This window comes from Lepisosteus platostomus, chromosome 3 (assembly GCF_059453375.1).
Source record: "Lepisosteus platostomus isolate fLepPlt1 chromosome 3, fLepPlt1.hap1, whole genome shotgun sequence".
NCBI classification, from domain to species: Eukaryota; Metazoa; Chordata; class Actinopteri; order Semionotiformes; family Lepisosteidae; genus Lepisosteus; species Lepisosteus platostomus.
The window spans coordinates 72,848,290-72,874,500 of NC_142613.1; the positions used below are offsets into that span (position 1 = coordinate 72,848,290).

Here is a 26,211-nt window from a genome sequence, read left to right on the forward strand (position 1 = left end):
AGGTAATGATTTGCAAGAACAAAAAGGTACTGGAGTTTTTCCTTAAGTATTTGTTTTTAGGTCTTCTCCTTTTAAACTTTCCTGGTCGCCTAAACCTTTTCTTCCACTATGTAACTGGATTCAACAGTAAAGCCTCTTCTTCCACGCCTGAATATCCTTTCCTTGCCTCTCCAATTTTTAGAAGAAAAAAAGTGACATTACAGAACGAGCTATAAACTGGACATTTGTTCACGCCACTAGTGATGGGCTTCAAGCCACAATTCCAGAAACACGTGCCCTTTTCTCTTCAATCTGGAAACTGCCAGCTATTGGAAAAAGGAGTCTCCATGGAAAACAGTGGCCTCGCCTTTGATGATTTTTTTTTTAAATCTAAGGTCAAAATAGTTTTTTTATCAACAGAGAAACGTCTCGAAGGTCCATCACCATTGTTCTCACTGGCCCCGAGATTTTCCGTTGTCCATTTGTTTACTCATATCTCGACAACTGTTTCCGTGACTACCGCAGTGCTCTAACTCTCCAGCGCAACCTGGAGCACATCCTGGGTGCAGACCCGAGAGCAGGAGTGCAGCAAGGACACCCCACTGTATCACCACGATCTAGATCAGGGCTCCTCAAACTGTGGCCCTTCCAATCCCCTCCTTAAACTTTTTTTTCTGGGTAACATCAGTTCTTTAAGTGTCGAGTTTATGTAGAACGGAGGTAGGAGGGGTTTAGAGGGCTACTGCCATCACCTGACCAGTCCGGAGATCAGACAGGCCACAGCATCAACCAGGAAGCAAAGAATTCCTGGTAGCTCCAGCAAACCTTTCGCCTGCATCAGGGTGCAGATCCTTTCCAGGGCTACTGCACAGAAGGGGGAGAGAGAGTCAATGACCAAACCATCCAGCCAAGTGCTTGGATTTTTTGTTTGGCCATGTTATTCTGTTGTGTTAAGCTGGTAAGCAGCTTAGTTGCCCGCTTAATAGTCCTGGACTCGAAGGGGCAAGTCAACACAGCAGAGAAGGTGTGAGGCCTTTGTTGAGGAGTCTGGTCGGGCATCTATTCGTCTTTATCGCTTTGTCTGTGCTGTGATAATATAAGGAGCGCTGTTTTGCACCTTGTCGCTGCCTCAGCTCGTTTAATTCCCCAGTTCCTTACATGTTCAAAGAGTCCATGGCACCAAGCCACCCCACATGATGTCAGCCTTACGACAGCAGGTAAAGAGCTGGTTGCGCTGAAGAACTGCAGAGGAGTGGAGTGGAACAACTGTTAGTTGAGAAGCCCTTTGCCAGGTAATACTAAACAGACAGAATTCTAAATGTCATCCATGAGCACACACACATGACTTCAGGACTGCCAACCCAGGGTCAGTTCAAGAACCTTCCCCTAACCTGCTGAGCATTTGATAACATCTGCCCTGACTACACCTTTCATCTACTGACCCACATGGTAGAAGAGGGCACTTCCTCAGATACCGTTTTTCATTTCATCAGCAGTCACCACTCTGAATATGAGGCCCCGCTGCCTCTTCCTTGTTCAAAGCTTAACTGAAGTCACATCTCTGAGATGAATCCCTGGGAATTAATTCATTACCTACTATAACCCATGTGATGTTTTTGTTATCTGTTTGAAAAAAATATTCAAAAGAAAAAAAACTCATGTGGTATCTGAACAACCCCACCTCAGTTTATATTAAATCCCTAGCTTAAATAAGCATTTCATTGCACTTGTGCACATGATTACAAAAAAAAACGAACTGATTATATAATAGAAGAAGGAATTAACTTTTAATTCTATTATGTATCTACACCTTGAGAGATCCCTAATTGGCTTTAATATGCTTGTGGCTATACTGTTAAGATGAACCTTTCACTGCTCTGTATTAAAGCTCTGAAAAGCACATTGAGATGGTGTTCATTAAAAGAATGCATTCTGTAAAACAAAGACTTCCAGAAGTGCACTTAAAAACCATGACTGGCTAAGTACTTCAAATAAAATGTACAGAACATAAACAGGAAAAAACAGGTGCAATTCTCAGGCACTATGGAGACACGTTCTAGCGTTAAAGAAATTTCAGCACTAACATTTTTTTAACAATGGTCACAACAAAGCTAGATGTCATTTCTTGAGAGAAAACTTTCTGACATCTTAATTAGTAGTTATTAAACTACCCAACACAGATACAAGTAACCAAAAGCTGCAGTGTAAAGCAACTTTTGAATAAAGCCTACCTTTCAAAAAAGATGTTACATCACTTAGAAATAGATCTTTTTATGTAGGCCTGCATGACACGACTGTAAATCAAAACAAGCATACCTGAAAACACAGCAACATAGTGTCATTTACTCACAGAGCATAAAGGAAGAATGAAATAAGTCCATGTCAAATACTTACATTTATGTTCCACTTTGTGATCTTAATATGTAAATGTTGAACACAATGCTGCACGGGGAACCCAGAAATTGTAATGCTCGATTTGAGCAAGAGCACAAAGCATAGACACCAAACAAACTGAAACATAGAGTGGGCCTCTCAACGTACAGGAAATGAAGGCACCTTTGTCATGCTGCCCACTTACTGTAGTCTCCCAGTTTCTCAGACTACGTTAATGGAAACACTCACATGTACTGTGGGCAGTACCACTTTCTTCTTTTGGTACTGTGGGAAATGTGTGTGACAGCACATAATCTTTGACAGTACATAAAAAAGAATAATTACTTTATATATAAACCACAGCTTAAATACTAGCTTTTAAACCCCCCTAAATATTGTAACTAATGCCTATACTGTATGAGATTTCAGAGTACAGAATCATAACTAAGCTGTTACTTAACAAGTAAATAGGAAATAAGGGGATAAGTAAATTAGCTTTGTAAAACATCTTAATATATCCGACTGCATTCTAATGCATAGGATGAAAAAAAACATTATTAATTGCAGTAAATTATTAATGTTTCCCGGTTTTATTAATGCCAAACATCTGGCAGATTTATGTGCAAGATAATGAAACAGTCCACTTTTTAAAAGGGGGGAAAAACCCAAAGAATTAGTAATTTTGTAAGGGGCAAGGGAGACTCTCAAGTGTTTCAAGAAAGACTGCAAAGAAATCACAGACGAAGAGAAAAGCTGTCTCTTCTTCCTTTACACAACAAATTCTCATACCAAAGGAAAACAGGAGAGCGAGTCAATAGATTCCTCTCAGACTTTGAAACCCTTTAATGAGGTCAGAATAATCAATAAAACACTTTAAATGTTTCTAAAGAAATTGAAGTTACCAACTCCACGAGGCTTCATGCTATTTTAGAAATGAAGCAAATCAGCAGATATTGAAATTAAACAGATTTTTGTAATCATATATATATATAACAATAATGTCTATAAAAAAGTGCACATCGTGAAAACACCAACAAGGAAAAATAAAGCAGACACCATCTAATTTGCGAGTGGTGGCTTGGCCTTCACCTAATGCAGATGAACACACTTAAACCACAAAGTTATACCTTAGGCACAGAAGTACTGTGGGAATGCTGGACAACTCCACAGCATTTTGCTTATTTTTCATTTTAATACAGCACTGATTCGTATGCTGATTTCAGACCAATAAACCTACTGTATCGAAAGATTTATTCATAAGAGAATCCAAATTGATTTTGTTGGGGGCACTAGAAATTACATGGTCTGCTATATTCAAACAGGTCTCCACAGCACAGAACATTCTGTATTGGTATTGTTTGTGAAGACTGGCTTCCTCTTCAATCACTGTACAATGAGGTAATGTAAGTTACCACAGCTGTCTGGCTGAACACTAAGATCCTAAAGAATCAGACATGCCTCTTTCCAATGAGATTCATCGAGAACGTGCTTGGTGAAAAACCAGTCGTTGTTTTAGCCTGATATGCAATCATCTTCTGTGTGTGCTGGTCTGTAGATAATGATTTTCTAATTATACTCATTGTCAGTTAACATGCTTCTAATAAAATGTACAACTAAAGAAATCACACAGTAAATAACAGAGAAAATTCTTTAAATCATTAGCAGAAAGTTATTTCAATGACATAATTTGCTCTAGAAAATACCCTTTCTTAAAAGGGACATTCTGGATTTTCTGCATTACAGTAGTTTCTGCTGTCTGTATTAATAATGGCAAAGGTAAAACACAGTATCAACTATTAATTTTACGTGCAAAAGAAAGAAGTAAACATCCTGTTAATAAAAATGTAATGAATTACAAAACTTCTTTAGGTGAGGGTAATATTTAAGCCAAGTGATTATACTAAAATGAGGAATATGAGACTAAAATGTGTAATCCTGTCCATTTTGTGCTATTTTGTACATTTCATTGTGAACAAAACAACAATTCTTAGTATATTCAGTGTTTATTATGTGGAGTTTCAGCCTGAAACATGAAACAGAATGTGCACACTAGCCTCAGTTTCTTCACTTTCTTAATTGAACATTTAATTATCTTATTTTTAAGGTCTCATTTTTTTAGTGTACAAAAACAGCAAACCAATTTAAAAAATCAAAATGTAACTAAAACTTAATCTGTTGATAACATTGAAAAACAATGAAATCACAAAATACAGGAGAAACTGAACAGTTTACTGGTAACATCAAACTGAAGTCTAAGTCTCAAAACACAGGAAATGCTGCAGAAATATTACAATAAATAACTGGAAACAGTTTACAAATTGTTGTGGATGAATTCCATTGCTGTGTTCTTTAACCACTCCCTTGCAAATGTGCATATGTGCCTGAAATTTGTGATGCATCAGTTTGTTTTTTTTATTGGCATGAAAACATCTCGAGATTATCAATAGGAAGATTATTTTTTATGACAATAGAACATTGCTTACTTTTTCTATACCAAAACTAGTGCAGCTCAGGCAAAATTCACAAAATTTAAAATTACTTTTAAGAAGGTAAATTTAAAAGTTAAAAATAAGAGTTTTTTAGAATATCTAATGAACAGGAATTATTTACTGTACATGTGCATTTTTGCACAGAATATATAATGGCATTTTCTTTTTTAGAAAAATATGAAGAGGTTGATGCTTGAGGTAGACTAATGAAATTAGTAGAAATACTTCAAATTGAATTTTAGGTAAGTAATGATCAGTCTAGAGGAAGTATATCAAGGATCTGTAGGTGATTCTTTTACAATTTCACCTACTTTACTTTTGGAAAATATACTTTTACACAGAACATGACCTTTCAACCAACCATATGTTCTGTTAAAATTCAGGATCACACTTCTGTCAATTTATCTTCAGAAAATATAAATGTATAATGAATCAAAAGGAAAATAAAATGGCAATATCCGGATTCTCTACATAATTATTCAAGACAAAAGGGAACTATCTTGCAGAATGCCAAAAGAAATGATCTGCCCAAATTTAACTCCCATGTCAAGCAAAAGTTATTTGATTACAATCCAACATAGGTGATTGAAACAGTTTTTTTTAGATAATTTCACAGGAAATGGAATCTTAAATCATTTACAAACATGTAAAGAAACATTTTAACTGAACTAAAAAACACTGATGCTTTTCTAAGTACATACATCTTCTAGTAAATTACTAGCTTTGATCATGTTGGGGGAACTGTCATGGACATTTTCTATAGAATACACTATTGTGATTTTTAAAGGCAAAAGCTGCATTAAACATCTACATTTCTGTCAGTAAATATCTATAGAGAGGAAGGAAATTGGTTAACATTACTGTTTGTATAAAAAACCTAGTAAGGACTTTTAGTTATAGGATAGCAAGCCTTTTCCATAAATTATCAATTTGCCATTTCCATTTCCAGTTATTTACTTTGTAATAACTACAAACAAAAAATTATATTTGGGTTATTTATATTTAAGTTCAAATTAGACCCTTAACTTAAAGCCTTTCTTATTAGTTTACAAAAACATTACTAGAATTCATGCTTTTCTGCATCACTGGTAACCTGAACAGAGGTTAGACTGTGTAATACTTTCCATATGCTTCTATAAGAAATCATATATTTTTGCTGTCATTGTTTTCTCACTGATCTCTGCATCAATTAACTGTGGCGTAGTCATATACGTGACCATTTTTTTTCTAGAAAAAAATAATGTTGCTGCCCTGATAATTAATAATATCAGCACGTAAGTTTTTACTGAACATCCACACTACTGCCCTTTGTGAAAGCATGTGTGATCTCCCATGTATCAGTTCTTAATTAACTTTTTTAGTCAATGGAAATTACAGATGACACTGGAAAACTAACAGCTAAAGAAAGACAACCTTCTTTCAAAAGGCAGACATTTGAATCAGAAATATCAGTGCCTAATTGAAACCTGACATTCCTAACGTCGACTTTGAATACAAACTCAACCTTATCATGAGGCATTTAACATATTTTCCATCCAATAAGGTCATAGAGATTTAACACCCTCTTTCCGTTAAAATAAAAAAAGCTTTATTGTGTCATCTGTGAGGGCTGCTGAACTTATTGGTAGCAGAAGCACCTCAAATGTGGGTAACTGACCTTTGATGAAGATGCACTCTGAAAAGGAGGGGGTTATGTGTACATGAAAACAACTAACCTTTCTAAACACTGAACATTTTTGTGAGCTTGCACAAATACTGGAGGAGAATTCCTTAGTGTTTGGAGTCTGATGCAGAATGATTTTGTTTCTGTATTATGTAATGCAGTCTGCAATCAACTGATACAGAAACTCTGTCAGCAAAACAAAAAAAGCATGACTGACAAGAGCAAAAAAACAAAAACACGACTTTTGAAATTACTCTTGAAAATCATCGCCTAACAAGAACTTAACATCCTGCTGAGTTTCAAAGAAAACTCAGAGGTATCTCTAAGCAGCTGGTATGATGAGCACAGCAACAGCTTGAACATTTTTGTTCCAACAAGAAAACTTCGGAAAACGCCTAGAACAGTCCACTACATACAAACCGGTGTAGAGGGAAGGAGGAGCTTTTTTTATATTATTTTTATTTGTTATTAATAATATCAACAACAGCAATTCGGTTTACAGCATACCCATCATTAATAATCAGATAGCCAATAAGGCAGCACATCATGTCCACTGATACAAAGAAAAAACAGATGACAAAATATTGTAATGTAAATTACATTAGAATTGGTGATTTCCGATACAAGACCAAAGGGGTGACCAGATCTTCCAAAGATGTTCAGGTCTCGAATGGGGATCATATGTTCTTCATTACAAGAGAATAAGCCATCCCAGAAGAAAAACAGACCTGTCACAATGTTGTTGGTTCCTACAGTACAATACAGCTCTTTAACTGTGTGAGCAGGAGATTTTAATAGAAAAGGATCATTCTCTTCCTGCATTTCACACAAAACTTTCAGAATGCCCTAGGCTCCAAACAAACTAAGCTAAAACAATAGAACGTAACTAAACTGCTGCACTAGTCTCTGCAGTTCCCAGACCATACTCCCTCCAAAATGTCTCCGGGTGAGATTTGCAAGAGAGGGGAGAAAAGGATGACTCTGACAAGAATAAGCATAGGACAAGCTCCGCAGGCTGACTGGGACTGAATTTACAGAATCGGAGTGCAATAATCGGCAAAAGAATTTGAATCAATGATTCCTTACTGCTCAATGCGCACTGCTTTCTCTGCCCATGGACTGCACTTCTAACCTATACCTGCTTCATGGTTTTGTTTTACTTTTCATTTGTGTGTCTTACTTATTTCTGTTACAGTATTTGAATGATTTTCCTGTATTAATGTATTTTTGTAAGCTGTCTTAGAGAAGGGAATTGGATGGGTAAATAAATAACATTATGACAAAGTTCAATCTGAATGTCCAGAGATGTCCATATACAGATCTCATTGCTAGTGAGGGGGACAATTTTGATGAGAAACATCTGCAATAAAATCCAGGTGAAACCTATCCTCTACTGACGATTCTTTTGCAGTTATATGAGCATAGCTCCAGTTCAACAGCTTAGCGATTCTTCATTTTTTAGGAAGTTGTGTTTCACCAAGTCTTCCAGGTAACCTCTTTTAATTTCGCCTGCCAGTGCACATGCATTTGCTACTTCAACTTGTGTATCTCTCTGGAGATAAAACAACAAAAGCAAAAAGAGAACTCATAAAACTGTGTGCCATGAACCGCAGGTTCTGTCGCTGAAGACAGTCAGATCAAAAGCAGTGAAAAGCCACCGCAAGCAAATCCTGTTGATCTCTGTGTCAGGAGATGGACCGGTGGGTTACAGTACCTCACAGTGTACGACACAGGAAGTGGGCGCGACGCCCTCCTTCAGCTCCCCCTCCTCCTCCCAACCACCTGTACAAGTCTCACAGGATGCAGACGCCCCCCAGGTCCTCCCACTCCCCACCTTCGCGCTCACAAGACTCCATTTCCAGCTGCATTGTAAAAACCACAGATTGCGCATTTAAAAAAGAAAAGAACTTTCACGCTTCATTTGTTTGTGATGACTAATCTGCCCATAAAAATATATTTTTTTTCTATTTAAAAAAGCACGGGGCTCGCTCAAATCTAACGTATTCAAATAAAACGAGGGTGAACTCAATGTTAGCCTTTCAAAATTAGCATACTACAGTATAGTGACTTTTCCACTCCCCTGGGGGACACTGGTGATAGACTCTGTCGGACGTCTGATAGACAAAAAAAAAACATTCTGTTCTATATTAGAACTGTTGCATAGATTAATAATGTTCAGTTTGTGTCTTCTTTTCTAGAATGAAATCAATGGCTCAATAAGGTTCTTTGACACAAAATGCAAGTGTAAAATAATTCTTTGCCATTTTGACTATATCATGAGGTCATTGTCGGACTGGTGGCATATTAAGAGGTAATTTACTTATTTTTTAATGTAAAACCAGGGTACCCTTCATTCTGAATTAAGCCATTAAGATCAGGAAAAATAAAGTTTTTTGACACCTTTTTTCACTTCCACTTCTCAGATTATACACGCTTTCTCACTTCCACTAAACAGTAATATGCCCTCAACTGAAAATATGCTGGGCCCCCTGGAGCTCATGTCATTTTTCAGCAATTAAGGTTTTGCTCATCATCCGACACACTGATAAATCACAGGACCAGCTCTTATGAACTACTTAATAAGTATGAATAAACATAATTAAATAGCAAATCTGTTTGTCCGAGTGGCTATGTACTGAGAAATCCAAACATATCAGGCTCCAAGAAGTTTTGATCTGTATGAAACCCCACTCTACCTCAGGAACACCATCCAAGTCAGCGAGTTCACAGCGCTCACTGAACAGCCCTGGCAGCCAGACAATAACGACGGAGCCTCAGGGTCATCCTGGCCCCTTTCTTTCCCTTGCATTTCATAACAATGACCTCACTCCTGTTCCCGGGAATGTGCCGATTGTTTTTAAATATCCTCTGCACTTTCACGTGCTAGACTGACTAGCGCTCCCTCCCCATCCTATGAAAACCTCCGACAAACAAGAAGGGGGGGAAGAAAACAGACTTCAGCAGGGAAAGGAAATCTTGAACCTGCCACTTCATTCACATGGGCTTTTAACCGATGGTGCTGCAAGTGACAGGGGACAACTCAACAAAGCGTCTGTAACTCTGTAAGAGTCAGAGCACATGGGGAGAAGATCCAGCTTTTCAAATGAGTTATTTTTGGCAACAGTAGAAGGAATCTGATGACGAACACTACTGCCAGTGCACAGGCATACCCAGAGCTGACATTTTCCCATGCACATACTGAAAACTTCATAGGCTGGCCTCCACAGATACTGAAAGACGCTGCATGACTGGACCTGGGACATAACTCAAAAGACAGAAATGACCGAGACAAAATTATGAAAAAAATGATTTTCTATCATCACCAAATATTACTTTACATTTACAGATATAAATCAACTTAAAATTTAAAATTGGACACAGATGTGTAGACCAAGATTATTGCTTTTTGCTTGTATGTTTTGTACCAAATGTGATTTTTTTAGCTTTTGTCTGCAACTCACCTACCCCAAAACATAACTTATTCAGCTCCTTCACCACTAGGATCCTTCAAACCCTCTCTAAATGACCAAGTTAGAACACGACATGAAAAAGTACTAAACATTTCTAGAATCCGTGAAAACAATATTAAAATGTTGTTGTTTTTTCACGTGAGTTGTCAAAATTGCACAAGTACATTTTGAAATAAACAATTTGCAGATAGACCACAACAAAAAACATCTCATATTTTCCAATTCTGGGGTAGCTAAACTGCTTCACTAACCACAGACTCTGCAGGTTTTATTAATAGTACGTACAATATTGACATGCTAGAAGTGAGTCATATGTGCCGGCAAAAGTCAGTGACACCCATGTACTCCCTCACACATTTCCTCAGTCTCTGCAATGTGGTTTTCAAAGGCGACATTTGATGACAAACGTGCAAAGCACCTGTCCTGAGCAATAACCTCCTTCCTTCATACCACACTGGCATCTCCATGCCCAGGTGAAGCCAGTCATGTCAGCTACAAACTTTTCACTGCAATTCTCAAACGAGATAACTAAATAAAAGACAGGCGGAATGATCTTTTATCCTCACTTGGTAACTCCAGTTGGAATTGCAGAGATACAATAACGAACACAAACTTCCCAAATCGCATACAGACAATGGAGCAACACAGCATGTCGGTACTCTGTGGAAGCTGTGGCAGCTGTGCAGAGAAAGGAAACTTTGATTGCACTTTCAAGAAAAACAACGAAGAATCTGTCAATAGCAAGTGGTCACTAAGGTTACAGTGGCTCTATCCCACATGTGACTCAGCAGCAAACATAGGAAAATGCTGACAGGTTGTATCATTCTAATCTTAACAGCAGCACAAACACCTACTTGTTCAACACAAGTTGAGAACATCAATAGAGACACCTCCACTGAGTTCCTGTTTACAAAGCAGCACACTCAAGAACTCAAAATAAACAAGGCTAATTTCTTAAATGCTTAAATAAAACACTTGTGCCACAGTGACAAAAATGAATCACCCTCAAGGAACTTAAATGTCACCAACACAGTGCTGATCTTTCTTGTAAACAGCTTTTACACTGTGAATCCTAAAATAAGAAAAACTTGACCATATTCCTTGAAGCTATTTTTTTGGCGTTTATGTATTGACTTACAGATGCATGTGTGGGTTAAATACCACTGAACACAGAAATGCCCTTTGGAAGTATGCAGTTACGACAGTACTAAAAGCTAATGTTTTGAGAAAGCATTCTGATTTTAAGTACTACTGGGCAACTGAAGCAGTTTCAGTACTTAGGAAAACAGAACATCTGTTTCTTTTAGGGTTTCAAAAGTATGATATGGGCAGATAGAATCAATATAGCACAAAGCCACAGAAGCGACCGAGCACCATATTAGTAGCAAGCATCAGAGCTTGTACCAGATACACACAGAAAAATCCCTTTCTAATATTTTGCTTACTTTACTAAACCATGTCACTTAATTACCTGAATTCCCCTATTTGAAAAAGCAAGGGTTTATTAATTTAATACCCAAAAAACAAAAATATTCTGCAGTTTCTAGGGAAGTTGTACATACTGTACCATTTGCAGTTCATTTTTACATACTGCATTACCCCAATGAGTACTGCACTTCGGTGGTGAATGGTTGATGTTGTGTTTTATCCGAATTGCTTTGGGATTCCTTAGGAAGAAAGATGCCACACAAATGCAATGAATTACTATTAACAGGTATCTGCTTCAACCCAAAACATGTTTTTGTTATCCATGGAGGACTTAAGGTTTTTACAGGCAATCTAGACTTCAAATAAAGCCAATAGATTGAATGTTTCATGGCCTTTAGCACAGAGAGTGATTTATTAATGTGTACAGGAATTTCTCGTTTTTCCTCAAATTTAACTATTATTTCATATTAACTGCTCCAGCAAAAAGACTTTTCAAAAAGTAAGGAAAGAAGAGCTCTCATTGTTAAAAACAAGTTACGCTGGCAAGTTTGACTAAAGCATTGTAATACCATGGCCGGCTCAGTGATGTAGCCCACAGAACTGTACCACCTGTTTATAGTAATTCCTAGGATCGGCTGTCCTATCTATACACATGGAGAAACACTGAGGACATGATCGTATGCACAAAGGCCTCGACAATGGCTGAAGTTCAGTGCTGTATCACTGAGGTGTCCACCGTGTCATGGGAAGAGGTGTGGGTGGGGTGCAATACTTTTCATAACGGCAGGACTTGAGATGAGCAACAACCTGGACATCCAAGTACCCCCTCAACAGACGAGAATGCTTGGAAGCTGTGGAAGTCATGGAAGACCGAAAAGTGAAACCTGCTCCCATTACATGCAAATGCATGCAAATATGGCCAACTGCCAAATCACCCTGCAACTCACACCTGGCAGCCCACTGAAGCTCAGCCTGGTCAGTACCTGGATGGGAGACCTCCTGGAAAAACTAAAGTTGCTTCTGGAAGAGGTGTTAGTGGGGCCAGCAGGGGGTGCTCACCCTGCGGTCTATGTGGGTCCTAATCCCCTAGTATAGTGACGGGGACACTATACTGTAAACAGACGCCAACCTTTGGATGAGACATAAAACCAAGGTCCTGACTCTCTGTGGTCATTAAAAATCCCAGGGAGTTTTTTGAAAAGAGTAGGGGTGTAACCCCGGTGTCCTGGCCAAATTTCCCCCTGGCCCTTACCAATCATGGCCTCCTAATAATCCCCATCTGTGAATTGGCTTCATCACTCTGCTCTCCTCCCCACTGAGAGCTGGTGTGTGGTGAGCGTTCTGGTGCACTATGGCTGCTGGCGCATCATCCAGGTGGGGCTGCACACTGGTGGTGGTGGAGGAGAGTCCCCATTACCTGTGAAGCTCTTTGAGTGGAGTGTCCAGAAAAGCGCTATATAAGTGTAAGCAAATATTATTATTAAGTCAACATTTCTCTGGGCGCTGGCTGCCAAACAACTCGTGGGCATTTGGGTGCTGCAAGGTGTTGGCTCGCTGGATATCGCAGCCACTCACAGATGTTCAGAAAGCTGCCTGGATGGGGCTCTCTCAGGAGCATTTGACATGCTACTCCCGGCCACACAGTTCCCAGCTGCATCCATGAATGATCATGGCTTTACATGTGGGCGGCGCTGGACCACCCACCCACCCACAGCCGTGGCCCGACACAAGTGACTTCCATCCCTTCCATCCCTTAAAGAGACTCCTGCCCAGCAGATGATCTGCAACACATAGGGTGGGGTAGCAGGCCCTTAGGTTTTGGCTCTAGGAGACTGGCGGGTTTCTTACAGCACTGAATATGATGATTTGGTGCCATAGCACAACACATTTAAAAAGGTTTGGACATGTATAAGGTTTGTAGTGTATAAGGATCTTCTTAATGGTTTTATATCTGCTTCAGTATAAATAATGGCACTAGTATGGGAGCTCTTATTTATCAACAGACCGTTGTATAATTCAGTCATGTGTGTTATGAGTAATTCATATTTTTTTATCTCCATGCTTGTTTCCTTCTTAAGAAGTTAAGTCTTAAGTCTGAAGAACATTTTTTTCCTGCACATCAGCAAGTGACTCCAAAAAGTCTGTATCTTATCCTCTCAAAGCTGTATCGTGAGGTATTGATTTACCTGAAGAAAAACAGTGGGGGAATGTATGATTTCCTTGGAAGTAATATAAGTCTTGCTCAGTCACATACTATGACATTTTAGTCATGTGTTAATGAAACGGTATGAAAAGGTAATCATGTGCAAGAAATACAAAGAACAGTCATACAACTTTCTGAAGATATCTCCATGTATAATTACAACAATTAACTTACAACAAAATTATATTCATAAGAGAGGCAATAAGCACTTTAGACTAAATTTGTTCTTCGTTCAGATAAAGCTGTCATATGTAACAGGACTAGAAAAATAATAGTTCAGGTGGAGAGCTGCGTCAGCATGCGTAAGCTGCAAAGGAATAAGTAATAGGTTTATTCCATGCTGAAAAAAAGAAGCATGGAATAAACCTATTACTTGTTCCTAGAAAAATAATGCCTTTCAGGCTTGAAAAGCATGCTTTTCGATTATGCTTGAAAGTAGAATTCCGATTTCATTCATTCAAGAATTCTGAAGATTTTAATGCTTCACTTTTTAAAATTTATTTTTTTGTCTAAATTAGAAGCATTTTGGAGGGAGTAGTAATTGTTTTTATATCTAACCCTTATCTGTGCATAGCACAGAAATTACCTGACATGTCATTGAAACCCACTATAAATCAATGCCTGAAAATGTCATATGTTGGATCTTCCAGGAGCATTAAGCTCCTTTATTGCTTTCCTGGGCATCTGTTTTTCACACACATACCTAGTGTAGGTGATGGCTTGAAAGAAAGGTAAACCTGGTAAATGTTTCCTGTGATAAAATGTACAAAGAGGCTCTCATCTTTCCTAGTGAAAATGTAAATTACAACAATCCATGCAGTACTTTATGCTTAGACAACTGCCACAAACACTTCACATGGACTATCTCTGAAATAACAAGGACTAACTAATACATTTATTAAAATACATTTTAGACTCAGAAATACCAGGCAAAACTGAGCTAAAGTACCAAAGCAATATTCAGAAAAAAATTTAAATGCAGCCAAATGCAAAGCAATACTTATATCAAATAAGTGTTATCAAATTTAAAAAAAGGCATCAAACACCTTCACTGCAAATCTGAATAAAAATACTAATAAAATAATTATGATCCATTTTCAGTATGGCACATGATGCACAGTTAAAATGAATATAATGTTAATCACAGGTATTACCTCCCTGATCATTACCACAACCCTGGAAGCACAGCAACTCAAATCAGCTACTGGACAAAGTGCTTTGGGATATCCTGTCTGTCTCTAACTGGTGAAGGTTGGCCAGTCATGGTTGTCTGCTGTTGACAGCACTTATCCCATAGTTCTATGGTACACAGTACTATTGGACTCAGGTCAGGAAAAAAAGCTGGCTGTGGCAAGACACCGACATTGACATTGACTTTTTGAGGTTATGCCATTGTAATCCCAGCACTCTGTGCTCTCGCATTGCCCTGCTGGAAAATTAATTATTCTTGCAGGATCATAAAAACTGCTGGGTCAAGGGATTTATTTCTCAGCAGTAAGGTAGCTACTGATTTGGACCACAGGCATTCTTGTGAAAAGGAGATTCCTCGATACATCACATTTCCATCACCCCACAGAACGGCTGGAACAATACAACAGTCAGCATAGTAATCGCCACGACATCTCCACACTCATTGTCTTCTGTCACGTCTGCCAAGGACAAACCATCATTGACTGGTGAATTAAATCCTCCGCTACTCTCTCTGCTGACGTTCCCTGGCCACAAAAGAGGGTAATTTCATCTCTCACTTGTCAACACGATACCTCTAAGCAGCCTCTGTGAATGCAGATCATTTCCGTGTAGACGACAAGCTACAGCCTTTCTGTTGATATGTGGGATATGTCCTCCTGGAATCTCTTGTGATGGAGTCACTGCTGTCTGAAAATGATTATTCAAATGGATGTAATGATCCCGGGCCAGTGTGATGACCTGCTTTTTAGACTGCGTCCTGTCCTTCACAAAGCCAGCTTTGTGGTTTCTGCTGGTTGTCGAAGCAGAACATCTGACTCTCCAGGCATCGTCCCTCAGACTGTCTGTCTGTCTTCAATCACATCAATGACAATCACACACTCATCCTTACTCATCCAACCCTTTGTCGTTCACGTATTAAATCAAATCCTGTCTTTTTAAAGATAGATTCTTAATCATCAAATTTTAGTAATCTCACATCAACTGCAATTCTATAAATGGAGTATTTATGAAAGTATTTTATTCATCCCAACGTACAACCCTACTCAAGAAATTTACAAAACTACCACATTTGAAACAAGGTAAATAACCATATGTACAGTATGTGACTTAATGACGTAAACGCTTGCTCCATTTTGTGTCATTATATAGGCCAAATTAAATTCTTATGCACAGTGTGATGACGGCATGGTAGAATATTTCAAGTAAGAATAATAATAACCAGACATAGCATCAGAGCTCATTTCTTTTTTCAGTCAGAAAAAATACATTTCTAACAAGAAAATAAAACAAAATCAATCTTCACAAAAAAACATGACCTACAGTATGCAAACTAAGTGCAACCTCTAATGAATCATGCAGTGTAATTGATATGTGAGGTATAGTACAATTTATTTGACTCATTCGCATTCCAAAAAGCTCCTCTTCAATGCTGGTCTAGTGCCATTGTGGAGACAGGACTGGTTGTCTTTGTGAGAAGAGCTCACCATGCCTAAATGGCAGCTGCGCTGTGTTAAATATGCTCTCTCAGCTATGTGTGAAAAAAATCACTTTGAAAGATGTGCTGCCACTTCCCTGTAGTAGTTTCTTTTTCACTCATTTTAAAGTGAATTACAGAGGAGCTCCCCCTTACTGCTCTAGAAAAAAAAGCGGAGGCTGTCATAACATGTAAATCACAATGTGATCGGCACTGACTGATCTTTGCAATCTATTTCTCCCCAGCAATAGATGGGCAAAAAGTTCTGTTTTTCTACAATACAGACCCAAGGCCCCCCCATCATACAGTATATCAAATTACACCTTTCCAATAATCTGTTAATTTATCTAATTATGAATGTCATTCAAAAAAATCTAAACATAATGTTTTCCCTTTAAGGTGGCTAAATTCATGATTAAGGGCTTTCTGGCTTGTGATCTCCTAAAACCAGCTATGATATGGCAAAAACAGAGTGTAAACACAGTTGAAAAGATCTTTTCCATGCCAGCCTTGATAAAGGTTGCTGACCTACAAGAGGATACTGTGTTGTGGACAAAAATGAAAAGCCGTCAATTTTGTAAAAAACGTTCCCATATAACCGATCTCCTGGTCCACAATTTACTTGAGTCTTCAAACAAAACACCTCTGACTAGAAATGTTGTGTTTTTAGATTGATAGCTTGACTATAATAGCCTGTTTTTGATTTAAAAAACGTGTTATACAATTAATAATATATTTCTATTTTAAAAAATAAAACTAGTATGGATAGGATATATCAGAACTGCTATTGCAAACCTCTTCCGATATGCAATTCTCTATTCTTAGATAATCATCATGCATATGTCTAGGAGAGACTGGCATTCTGCTGCGTACGCAGCTGGAACCAGTGTCACAGGCACACGCCTGAGCCTCAACTACTGTAGCATCAAATCAAATCCAGTTTGTCAAAAAAACAGTCCATTAAAGTGCGAGGGCCACAGAACTCTTGCTCTCGACAGATGTGAACCACCATCGCAGGCAGACATCCCAGAACTCCAGCTGCACAAGTCCAATGAAGTCAAACCTGCTACCTCTTAACAGCTCATTTTCTGCAAAATATTGAAATAAGCCTTTAGACTCATGGGTAGAAGTAAACCAATCTGAAATGGATCTGTTTTGAACATGTTGTTTTGTCAGAGGTATTGCATGAAGATTGTTAGTTAGGGGACAATGCAAGCGAACATATAGACACATACAAGGGAGCAATGGGACCATGGCTAAGGATCTGTGCCTGTGGCTGGAAGGTTGCCGGTTCGTATCCCGCGGCTGGCAGAGGAATCCTACTCCGTTGGGCCCCTGAGCAAGTCCCTGAACCCCAACTGCTCCAGGGGCGCTGTACAATGGCTGACCCTGCGCTCTGACCCCAAGCTTTTCTCAATGTCTATGTGTCTCATGGAGAGCAAGCTGGGGTATACGAAAAGACAAATCCCTAATGCAAGAAATTATATATGGGCAATAAAGTGATCTTATCTTATCTTACAATATTGGAGGACAATATCAAGAACATACCTTACCTGAAAATCCACATCCAATCTTCCAACGGGTTCTACTAATCCTACCACACCCAGCCATCTAAATTAAAGACTTCAGCAGCCATCACACGGAATTGGGCTACCAAGACTAGTGCTCACAGCGAAAACCTCAATATTGGAAATACCCTTGGCAGTGTGGCAGCCATTATGCACCAGCCGTCCCACATTATAGAATATTAGGTGGAAAGGTGAAAATTTGCTTCACTAATTGAATTAAGGCCAGATTGTACAAGAGTGGAATGTAGCCAGCCCACTGGGGTTTACACCACTGATCTCAGAGGTGTCAACCCCTAAGATCATGCTATGGGGTCTTTGGTGACCAAGTCAGTCAGGCCCTTAGTCCAACATCTCATCTGGAAGCTGACACCTCACACAGTGCAGTGTCCAGCTACCAAGAAGTTGATGCAGACAGAGAAAAACTCAAATGAGGAGTCAGAGCATGACTGTGTCTATATTCCAAACATCCTGGAACTTTCCACTCTGCTAGACTGAAAGATGGCTGTGCTGGGTCAGTTCAGTAGTCATTAGTCCATTGCCTGCATATTTGCGTGAACCTGTACAAAATCCAATGGTTGAAATACTGCGCAGCGAGGTCCTGAACAGTATCATCCCACAATATCCCTGCAGAGCAGGCATACATCTGTTTTTGGAGAGTCTTCTATAAGGCCGCCATGTGGACCATTCTATAGAGTTATTGCCATGCATCTATACCGTAAACCCTTCTGCAATTTGGTTTCATTGTACGTGGAAAATAAAAGCAAAGAGAATAAATATCCGTCGAACGCAAAACATTTGACTTCATGCAGTCATAAACATGCTGCCAAAAGTAGTTTTTATTATTTTTATAGGTGCTCAGGAAACTCATAGCAATACATATCTTCAACACTTCCACACCATGTACACCATCCTCTCCCTCAGTCTCAAGTACCCTGTTACCACAAGAAGCTCAGTTAAGTCATACAGTTTTGGTAGAGAAGTGGTAGTCGTGGAGAAGTGGCCTTTTTCGACCTTCTTGAACTTTTGTTTTGGTTTCTAGCCTTAAAAAACATAATGGAGTCAAAAGGCATGGCACCTGAACAGTAGGTTCTGGCATGAGTGGGGAAAAAAACACAAATTCTGGATGGTGTGGAGGTCTGAATGTCCTACACTCTCACCATTTAAAGGTAAGCATTGAACTACTTTTGTATCATATGTAAATGTAATAAATGTTTATGATTTTATTTTACAGTAAATATATGATTTTTATATAGTTTCATTTCATTCACTATTCCGTTTGTGTGTAATCATACATGTATATTAGTATTAACAGGCAACTTATACAGCTGCATTCATGTATCCCTATTTATTATATAAGGTGTTAAGTTTCTTCAATGCAAAATAGCCCTAATGCGCCACTTTGGAGGAATGTAACCCCCATGTTGGGCAAAGGTCAACTCTACCTTGTCTGCAAGAGGAGTCTGCCTGCATACTTCAGCAATATGGGTCACTTGTTCAGAACAGACAGGACACAGATCATCTACACAGCTATGGAACAGCCCAGCAATCAGGTCAAATGGCATTCCTGGGTTTCCTATGGGAAAGTTATGGCAGAAAAGGAACTGAAAAAGCGAATCCAGAGCAAAGTGGGGGAACTCTCCAAGGGCAGCAGAAACAGTCCCTAACAAAGCACTGCTGCTGGCTGAGACTACATCCAACCAGAACCCTAAAAACCCTGAGCAAAATGTTCACTTCTAGGTGGATCAATTATTTACATAATTCTTGCACATGTCCGAAGTCGCTTACCTCCCAAAACCAGACAAAGACCCAAACTGTGAACTGCTGACTAATATCCCTGCTATGAGGCAGCTACAGTAACTGCAGGTCACTTGGTGACTAGAACAAATACTTGCAAAGCATTCACAAATTTAATTTGAGATCCTCTGTTTTGTTATCTAACAGCTAAATACTGTATAGCTGCCTTGAACTAGGAATGTTTAACCCCCTGATAGGCATGCAGAGATGTGTTCCTGGCATGTTGGGAACTTATTGATGGGCGATGTAATTTCTCACTCATCTGCCTGATCTATTGCAAAGTGTGCAAAATCCCGTAATAATTGTTCTTAAAGTACACTGCAATTTCACACTCTCACTTTCCCCTTTTGTCGGTATTGCTCATTAACTAGATCCACACCTGTGAAATTAAAGCTAAAGCTCAGTCCAAACACACATTAAATATTATACTGTTCATAAGATGAACAGATGATGCATGGCATAATTGCTTTTATTGCTGTTGTGTTCTGATGCAGTGAGGTGAGATCTAGATGAATTCTGAACTCTGAACAATAATTGCATCGTACATGGTGGTGTTTCGACATGTACATTTTAGTATGAGAGATGTCCTCTCCTTTTTTTACTGCTAGATACAAGTTTTGTGGGCCAGGTTTTAAGACTGAAACTTTAGCATCAAGACAATTTTGTGGAGCATACAATTATCATGGTCATAACTAGGACAGAAAATAATGTAAGAAAGGTTATCAATGAAAAAGGCCAATTGACCCATCTACTGTAGCTTGATTGGATGCTAGTGGCTATGATCTCTTCTCTCCATGTCTTGAAGTATGCCAGGTATATCAGTTTCAACAAGAGTTCTGAAAGAAGTTTCAGCAGAAGCAATGGTTTTTTTTTTCCATTTCTCAACCAACTTCAATTTCAACTGTATCAAGTGGTCCAATAATTTCACATATTGTGCATGTGATTGTAACAGATTTGTTACAGAATCAGTCAAATGGCATTTTCAAAACAAGAATGGTTTGTGTGGAAAACACAGTATTCGTCTGAGCCACCCGCAAGTGTGGACTTCCAAAATGGTTACTGACACTTGAAAACCTAATTCTGTTTCCTTAGTCCCATTTCCATGCCACTCAGCTGTATCTCGATCCAAAATAATAGCTATTTTCCTGTCTTTCAATTAAGACACCCTGGTAATAAGAACTATAGCTAATGTGACACATACTGTAATTATTAATGTCATAAATGTCCTGTTGACTGGTCACACATTGTATTTATTAAGAATCTAAAATATCTTTAGCTTAACACTGTTCAATTAACTTTAGAACCACTATTGTACCATCGTTCTTCTTCTATCCTCCAAGATCACCTGGACTGTGAAAGGGTTGCCTTAGGTTTTCATAATCAATCTCATTTTACGAATCCCGCACAATGCACTGAACACAGAATGACATACAGTGACAAATGTGACAATTCCCATAAAGTACAGAATTATATCCATTGACTTGAAACCCTAAATGATAAATCTTGGTAGAGAACCAGAAAGCTACATTACATCATCAAAAGACTGAACAGCTGTCCTCACTGCTTGCACTAAGGTTACAAGCTGCAGTTGGCTATTATCCGTACACATTGTATACATTGGCAATAATGCACATCTTTTTTTCCAACCAGTCTGCCTAGGGATTACTGCAGCCCAAATCCCAGTCTGCATTCACTGACCTGCATCTGTGTATTCATATTATGCAGCATGTTTGCATATTTTATTATGTGTAATTTCGCTATTTGATTTACAATTTCTTACACAAAAAATGTTGCAGCATAACTGATTTGACGCATTGCAAATATCTATATATGTTTTGTACGTATCAGGATATTGAAGGCAGTGTATTAGGTAAAGACTAAACGTGAGGACACAATTATTCGTAATTCTCGAGCACTGTTAAAATTGTACTCTCCACGAACAGATAGCTGCCTCTGTTATATATATAAAAAGGGAGAGAGCGTTTTATCATTAACAATTAAAACAGCGCGTTTATCAAATGTGTTATTTTTAAAACATGTGAATGTTGCTTTTTCCTCCTCTAAATGAAGAGCACTGACCTATCATCAAACTGTATTCATTCAGAATAAGACTGAACTCATTTTGATTAATATTCTTACAATACACAGCTCCTGCCGAAGGTAAAGATGTTTATAAAGGGGACATCACAGCTACATATCAACTGCACATTAAAATCCCTGGTACACTCCTCGTAATATCTACACTTCTAGTGTACTGTCGTAATTACAACGAAATCTGGTTTCAACTTTATAAAGGGAACCTTTGTGTGTGCCTAAATGTGCCTAAAGTTCGTGGCCACCCAGATTTAAATGTATTGCTAATGCTACTTGTGTTAAGATATAAATCCAGCACTAAAAAGTGCGTCTGTGGAGGAACATTCGCAAACCTGATGTGTGAATAAAACGGCCATAGGCAGTATTTACTAATGCCATCCGATAACCTCTAGTTTCCATTTGTTTGAATACTGAACGCATTCTGACCTCTAGGAAACTCGCCTCCCCTCAGTAGCAGGCACTATCGAATTGATCCATTTTACTGCATACACGTTACCTTTTTAAGGACTTGAAAACCTGGTTTGTGCGACAGCAGCACAATGTACTATGCTTTTGCAACTGTTATAAAATGACATGAAAAACACCCGCCCATTAAATCTCAATTTCTACCATCAGCAACTGCCCATCAAGTTATGCACCACAATACGTTTAAAAGTTGAACTTAAAAGTTTTTTTCCCCCTCTCTCTCTCATTTTCGGCTTTTATCCACAACGGCACATCGACACCAGCCCTTCGGACCAGCCGGGGAACGAACGCACGCCAAGTGAATTAAAGTTTTCCCAACCTTGGAAGAAACGCTTCATCCCGGGTTAACTTAAGAAACAGTGCAAAACAAGAGATCAGACCGCGGTCAAATGCGAAGAACAATGGACTGGGGGAAGAAAAAAAAAACCCCCGCCGCTGCAGCACGCACAAGTACCCCATAAATCAATCCGATAGCGGAGAGGAACGCTATTGATTGAGGTGCAATTCTGCCATGCCGCAGTCTTCACGTGCGCAGTACGGCGAACACGAGCAAATGATCTCACCCTGAACACGCACTTGCCATCACATCCGAGTTTGCCCTCTCCCCCCCACCCCACAATCAGGCTAAGAGCATTCAATGACTTCTATTATTTTTAGAAGCATGTCACTACACTGTAAAAATAGCCGGGAGTGCAGATTTCACACTCAGCTTCTTCCCTGGCCGTCAGTGCCGGGGTACCGCCATTCCTCCTTCTTCACAGCTCCCTGCGATCACGCGAAAGAAAGCCGTTTGCGCCTGGACACGCTTGGAGGAGACTTGTAAATGTTTACGAGGATCCCCCCTACACACACACACACACACACCCCTATCTATTCTCATTTTTTTCCTGCCCACCACAACAGCAGAGCGGTACACAAAGGCGTTTCTTGACTCCGGCTGTCACCCCGGTGCTCCCTACTGCTGCGACCCGCACGCCAGCTTCAGCTACACCAGAACCCATCACCGACGCCGGTGAATATTTCACCCATCAGCACCTTTCGTCTCCGCGGGCACGTTCACTTCCTTCGGGTGATTCTCTGTGCAGACCCCCCCAAGATCTGTTTATCATCCAACCCTGTTATGTGAAACCGCCACAAAACGTCCCATAGACTCGGCACTGCAAGTGGAAAACGCGGATGAGACCGAACGCACACGAACCCCGGTTGACGATCGCTACATCAGTCAAGTTCTTCCAAGATTTCAGGACAAAGCGCTAGCACTCGTGTCAACGGTCCGATTCACCTTTCTAGGCGGCATTCCCATTCGGACTTTACCTTTAGAGCACATTCAGGAGAAGAAAAAAAAAGCGCACATGAGATTGACAGTCTTTTTTTTAAACACTCATCTTTTTTTTGTACTGTCCCGCGCTTCCACGAGTCTATTTACAAATCTGATCAGACACCACCAGAAACCGCACACAAAGCAACTGTATTCATTGGCGGTCAGGTTTAAAAACACACACACACACACACACGTCTATATTTCGAATTGACCTATAGAATTATTTTTTTCTCGGTTAGACATATTGTGCTTGACCAGAAGAATAATCTGTTTAAAGCAAAACCGGACCCACGATCTCCTACAAGCTTGAGAAAACGCGCGTCGACATGCCCCTGGTTTAGTCTGAAGTGACATCTACGGGTTATCACGCCGTTTGCGTTTGCAGCGGAACCAAATAAGGACAGCGGTGCCTTACACAGCAAATAGTTTGCTGATTTTCTGCGGATTAATGGGGATTGCAGCGTGATGGCTTGTAGATTTTATTTCCACTGTGGCTGCAACGAGTACCAAGTGCACCCCGCTTTATGCATCACGCAAACCGGGACAAAAAAAAGCGGTTTTTTTTGTTGCGTTCGTCCAATAATGACTATTTCCCATTTTTGACGTCGCAATCTGCTGTAAAAGGCTGAACGTTAGATACGATGGTGTCAGCGTCCACGGGCGTTAGTACTTATGCCTACCGGCGACGGGTTTTTTTTTTTCTTAAAATATAAATCGCACAGGCACACTGGCCGTTTTTTCACAGCGTGGGGCTAAACAGCGCAGAAATTGGGGTGCACGGGCGAAGCCTGCGGCGGTTTCATTTGCTCTCCTGGTCTCGGTTTCGTTCCCGGGAGCTGCGGGGCGAATGAGGGCGGGAAGGAGTAACGAGGGGGTGTCCGTCTTGGCCGCGGCTGTCCTGAGCGGCCAGGGCCTCTCGCAGCTGACAGCCCCTTCCCTCTGCGCGCACACAAGAGCCGTGCCTGACCCTCGGCACTGCCCCGCGCCTCCTCCTCCTCCTCCTTGCCCGGGATCGTGCCGCACAACGCGCGGCACGACAGGACGTGGGGCTCTCCGGGCTCCGCCGGTTTCACCCGGGCTGTATGCCGAACGGGACTGCAGGCAGAAGCGGTCAGCAAAATGTGCAAAAAAAAAAGAAAGACACTGCCCGACGGCCAGAAAACAGCGCGCACGCACACACACACACGCAGTCCCCTTTTCCAGCCTCGGACGCCAGCTCCAGCTACAGCAGTACGCGTTCAGAGAGAGCCCACCCAGCGCACAAGTTTTGAAACCGCAGTACCGCAAATGTACAAAATGCTACTCGGGAACAAAAGCCAGGAAACGAACATCAGAGATCGAAGCAAAGGATTTAAAAAAAAAAACGTTCATGCTGCTCACCTTTTAACTTTCGATTTTTTTTCTCGTAATCCAGCCTTTTTGTTTGTTTTTTTTGGTCTGTCTGTTTACCACATTAGAACATTTTTTCACATGGTGACTTCCTTGCAGAGTTTCCTAAAGCCGCCCCCCCCACCCCGTGACTGCACGGAGATTGCATTTGATGCTTTTAAGGTTCAGCCGTGTCTTTGTGCAAGAGGGCCGTTCGGTGGTTCTTTAATGTTATTGTTGACGTTGCCCGGTAAATGTCAGTGTGTGAGGCTCCAATACAGCGTGCGGCTCCTTCTCCCCTGTTTGTTACACTCTAATGGAACGCCTACTCTCAATCGCTACATTGTTGACATTCGAGCGCTGACGTCACCCCATCCCTCATTCACAACAATGCACGGTACAGATTGCGTGAATGCCCCGGGCGGTTAGGCACCTACTCAAGAAACTGTCCGCAGCGCGGCTTGGTGAATCGCCCTAACGAGCGCGCGCCGCGCGCCCCCTCGCCTCGCATTAGCTCAGCAGCCTCACGCGGCGGGATTGTGTTTCTGTGAGTGCGGTGCTTTTTCGCCATGACTAATGAAGTATGCAGTTAAGAGGGGGGAGGTTGTGATCTGCAAAGCTGTGTGGGATTTGTAGTACAGTGCGAGAAAATGTCAAATTCGCCCGCATGAGCGCTGTGCGTTCGATGGGAAATCGCCGGTGACACACACAGGAGTGTGTCTCCCGTGTTCTCCGACACGTTTTCTTGGACGTCGTTGTAAATGAATAAGCTGCAGATACACGACATGCTCATAATTACAATTCACAACGCGAGACACCTCATAGACACCCCGTCTATAAAATGCATGACCTTTTTCCTAGCACATTTGCTAAAAGCGGGCTCACACTGTTGCGGCGATTTCTAAATAGAGGAAGTCCCTTCTGACTTGCAGGAGGATTGCGAGTGGACTCACTCTCTCAATGTCAATGTTGAAAACCAACCAACCGGCAATGATAATGGGAGTCCCCTCTTTACCCAAAGGGTGGTGGGAGCAGGGAACAAGCTCCCCAGCCACGCTGCTGAAGCCCTGGCGTCCTCCAGGAAACAGGTGGACGAGATCCCCTGATCAAATATCCACGATCAAACAGAATAGCTGGACTGACTAACCTCCCCCCTTCAGTTCCTACCACAATCCTTTGTAAATCACCGCTCACTTAGTCTCCTTAAGCAAATAATTGGTTCAGCTCAACCAGAGCAGCGCCCAGAAGACCTTGCAGTTCTTGGGGTCTGGAGCAGCCCTCCTCAGAGCAGATTAATAAAAGTATTCAGTTCACTACCCTGCTGTAGAGAA

General features: G+C 40.4%; 1 protein-coding gene across 4 annotated transcripts in view; it reads right to left on the reverse strand.

Annotated features, from left to right (window-relative positions):
- The window catches only part of bach2b (BACH transcriptional regulator 2b), a 107,178-nt gene extending 81,943 nt beyond the window's left edge, over window positions 1-25,235 (reverse strand). The window contains exon 1 of one of the 4 annotated variants that reach the window (XM_088626755.1): window positions 24,893-25,235. Coding sequence is in view for 1 of the 4 variants with exons in the window: in XM_088626752.1 (XP_088482878.1) it covers window positions 2,374-2,499 (126 nt within the window). In the remaining 3 variants the exon portion in view is untranslated. Of the gene's footprint in view, window positions 1-2,373; window positions 2,567-22,510; window positions 22,723-22,754; window positions 24,825-24,892 lie in introns of those variants that run through there. The other 3 variants (XM_088626759.1, XM_088626757.1, XM_088626752.1) reach the window with 3 other exon arrangements.
- Window positions 25,236-26,211: the final 976 nt, after the last annotated feature.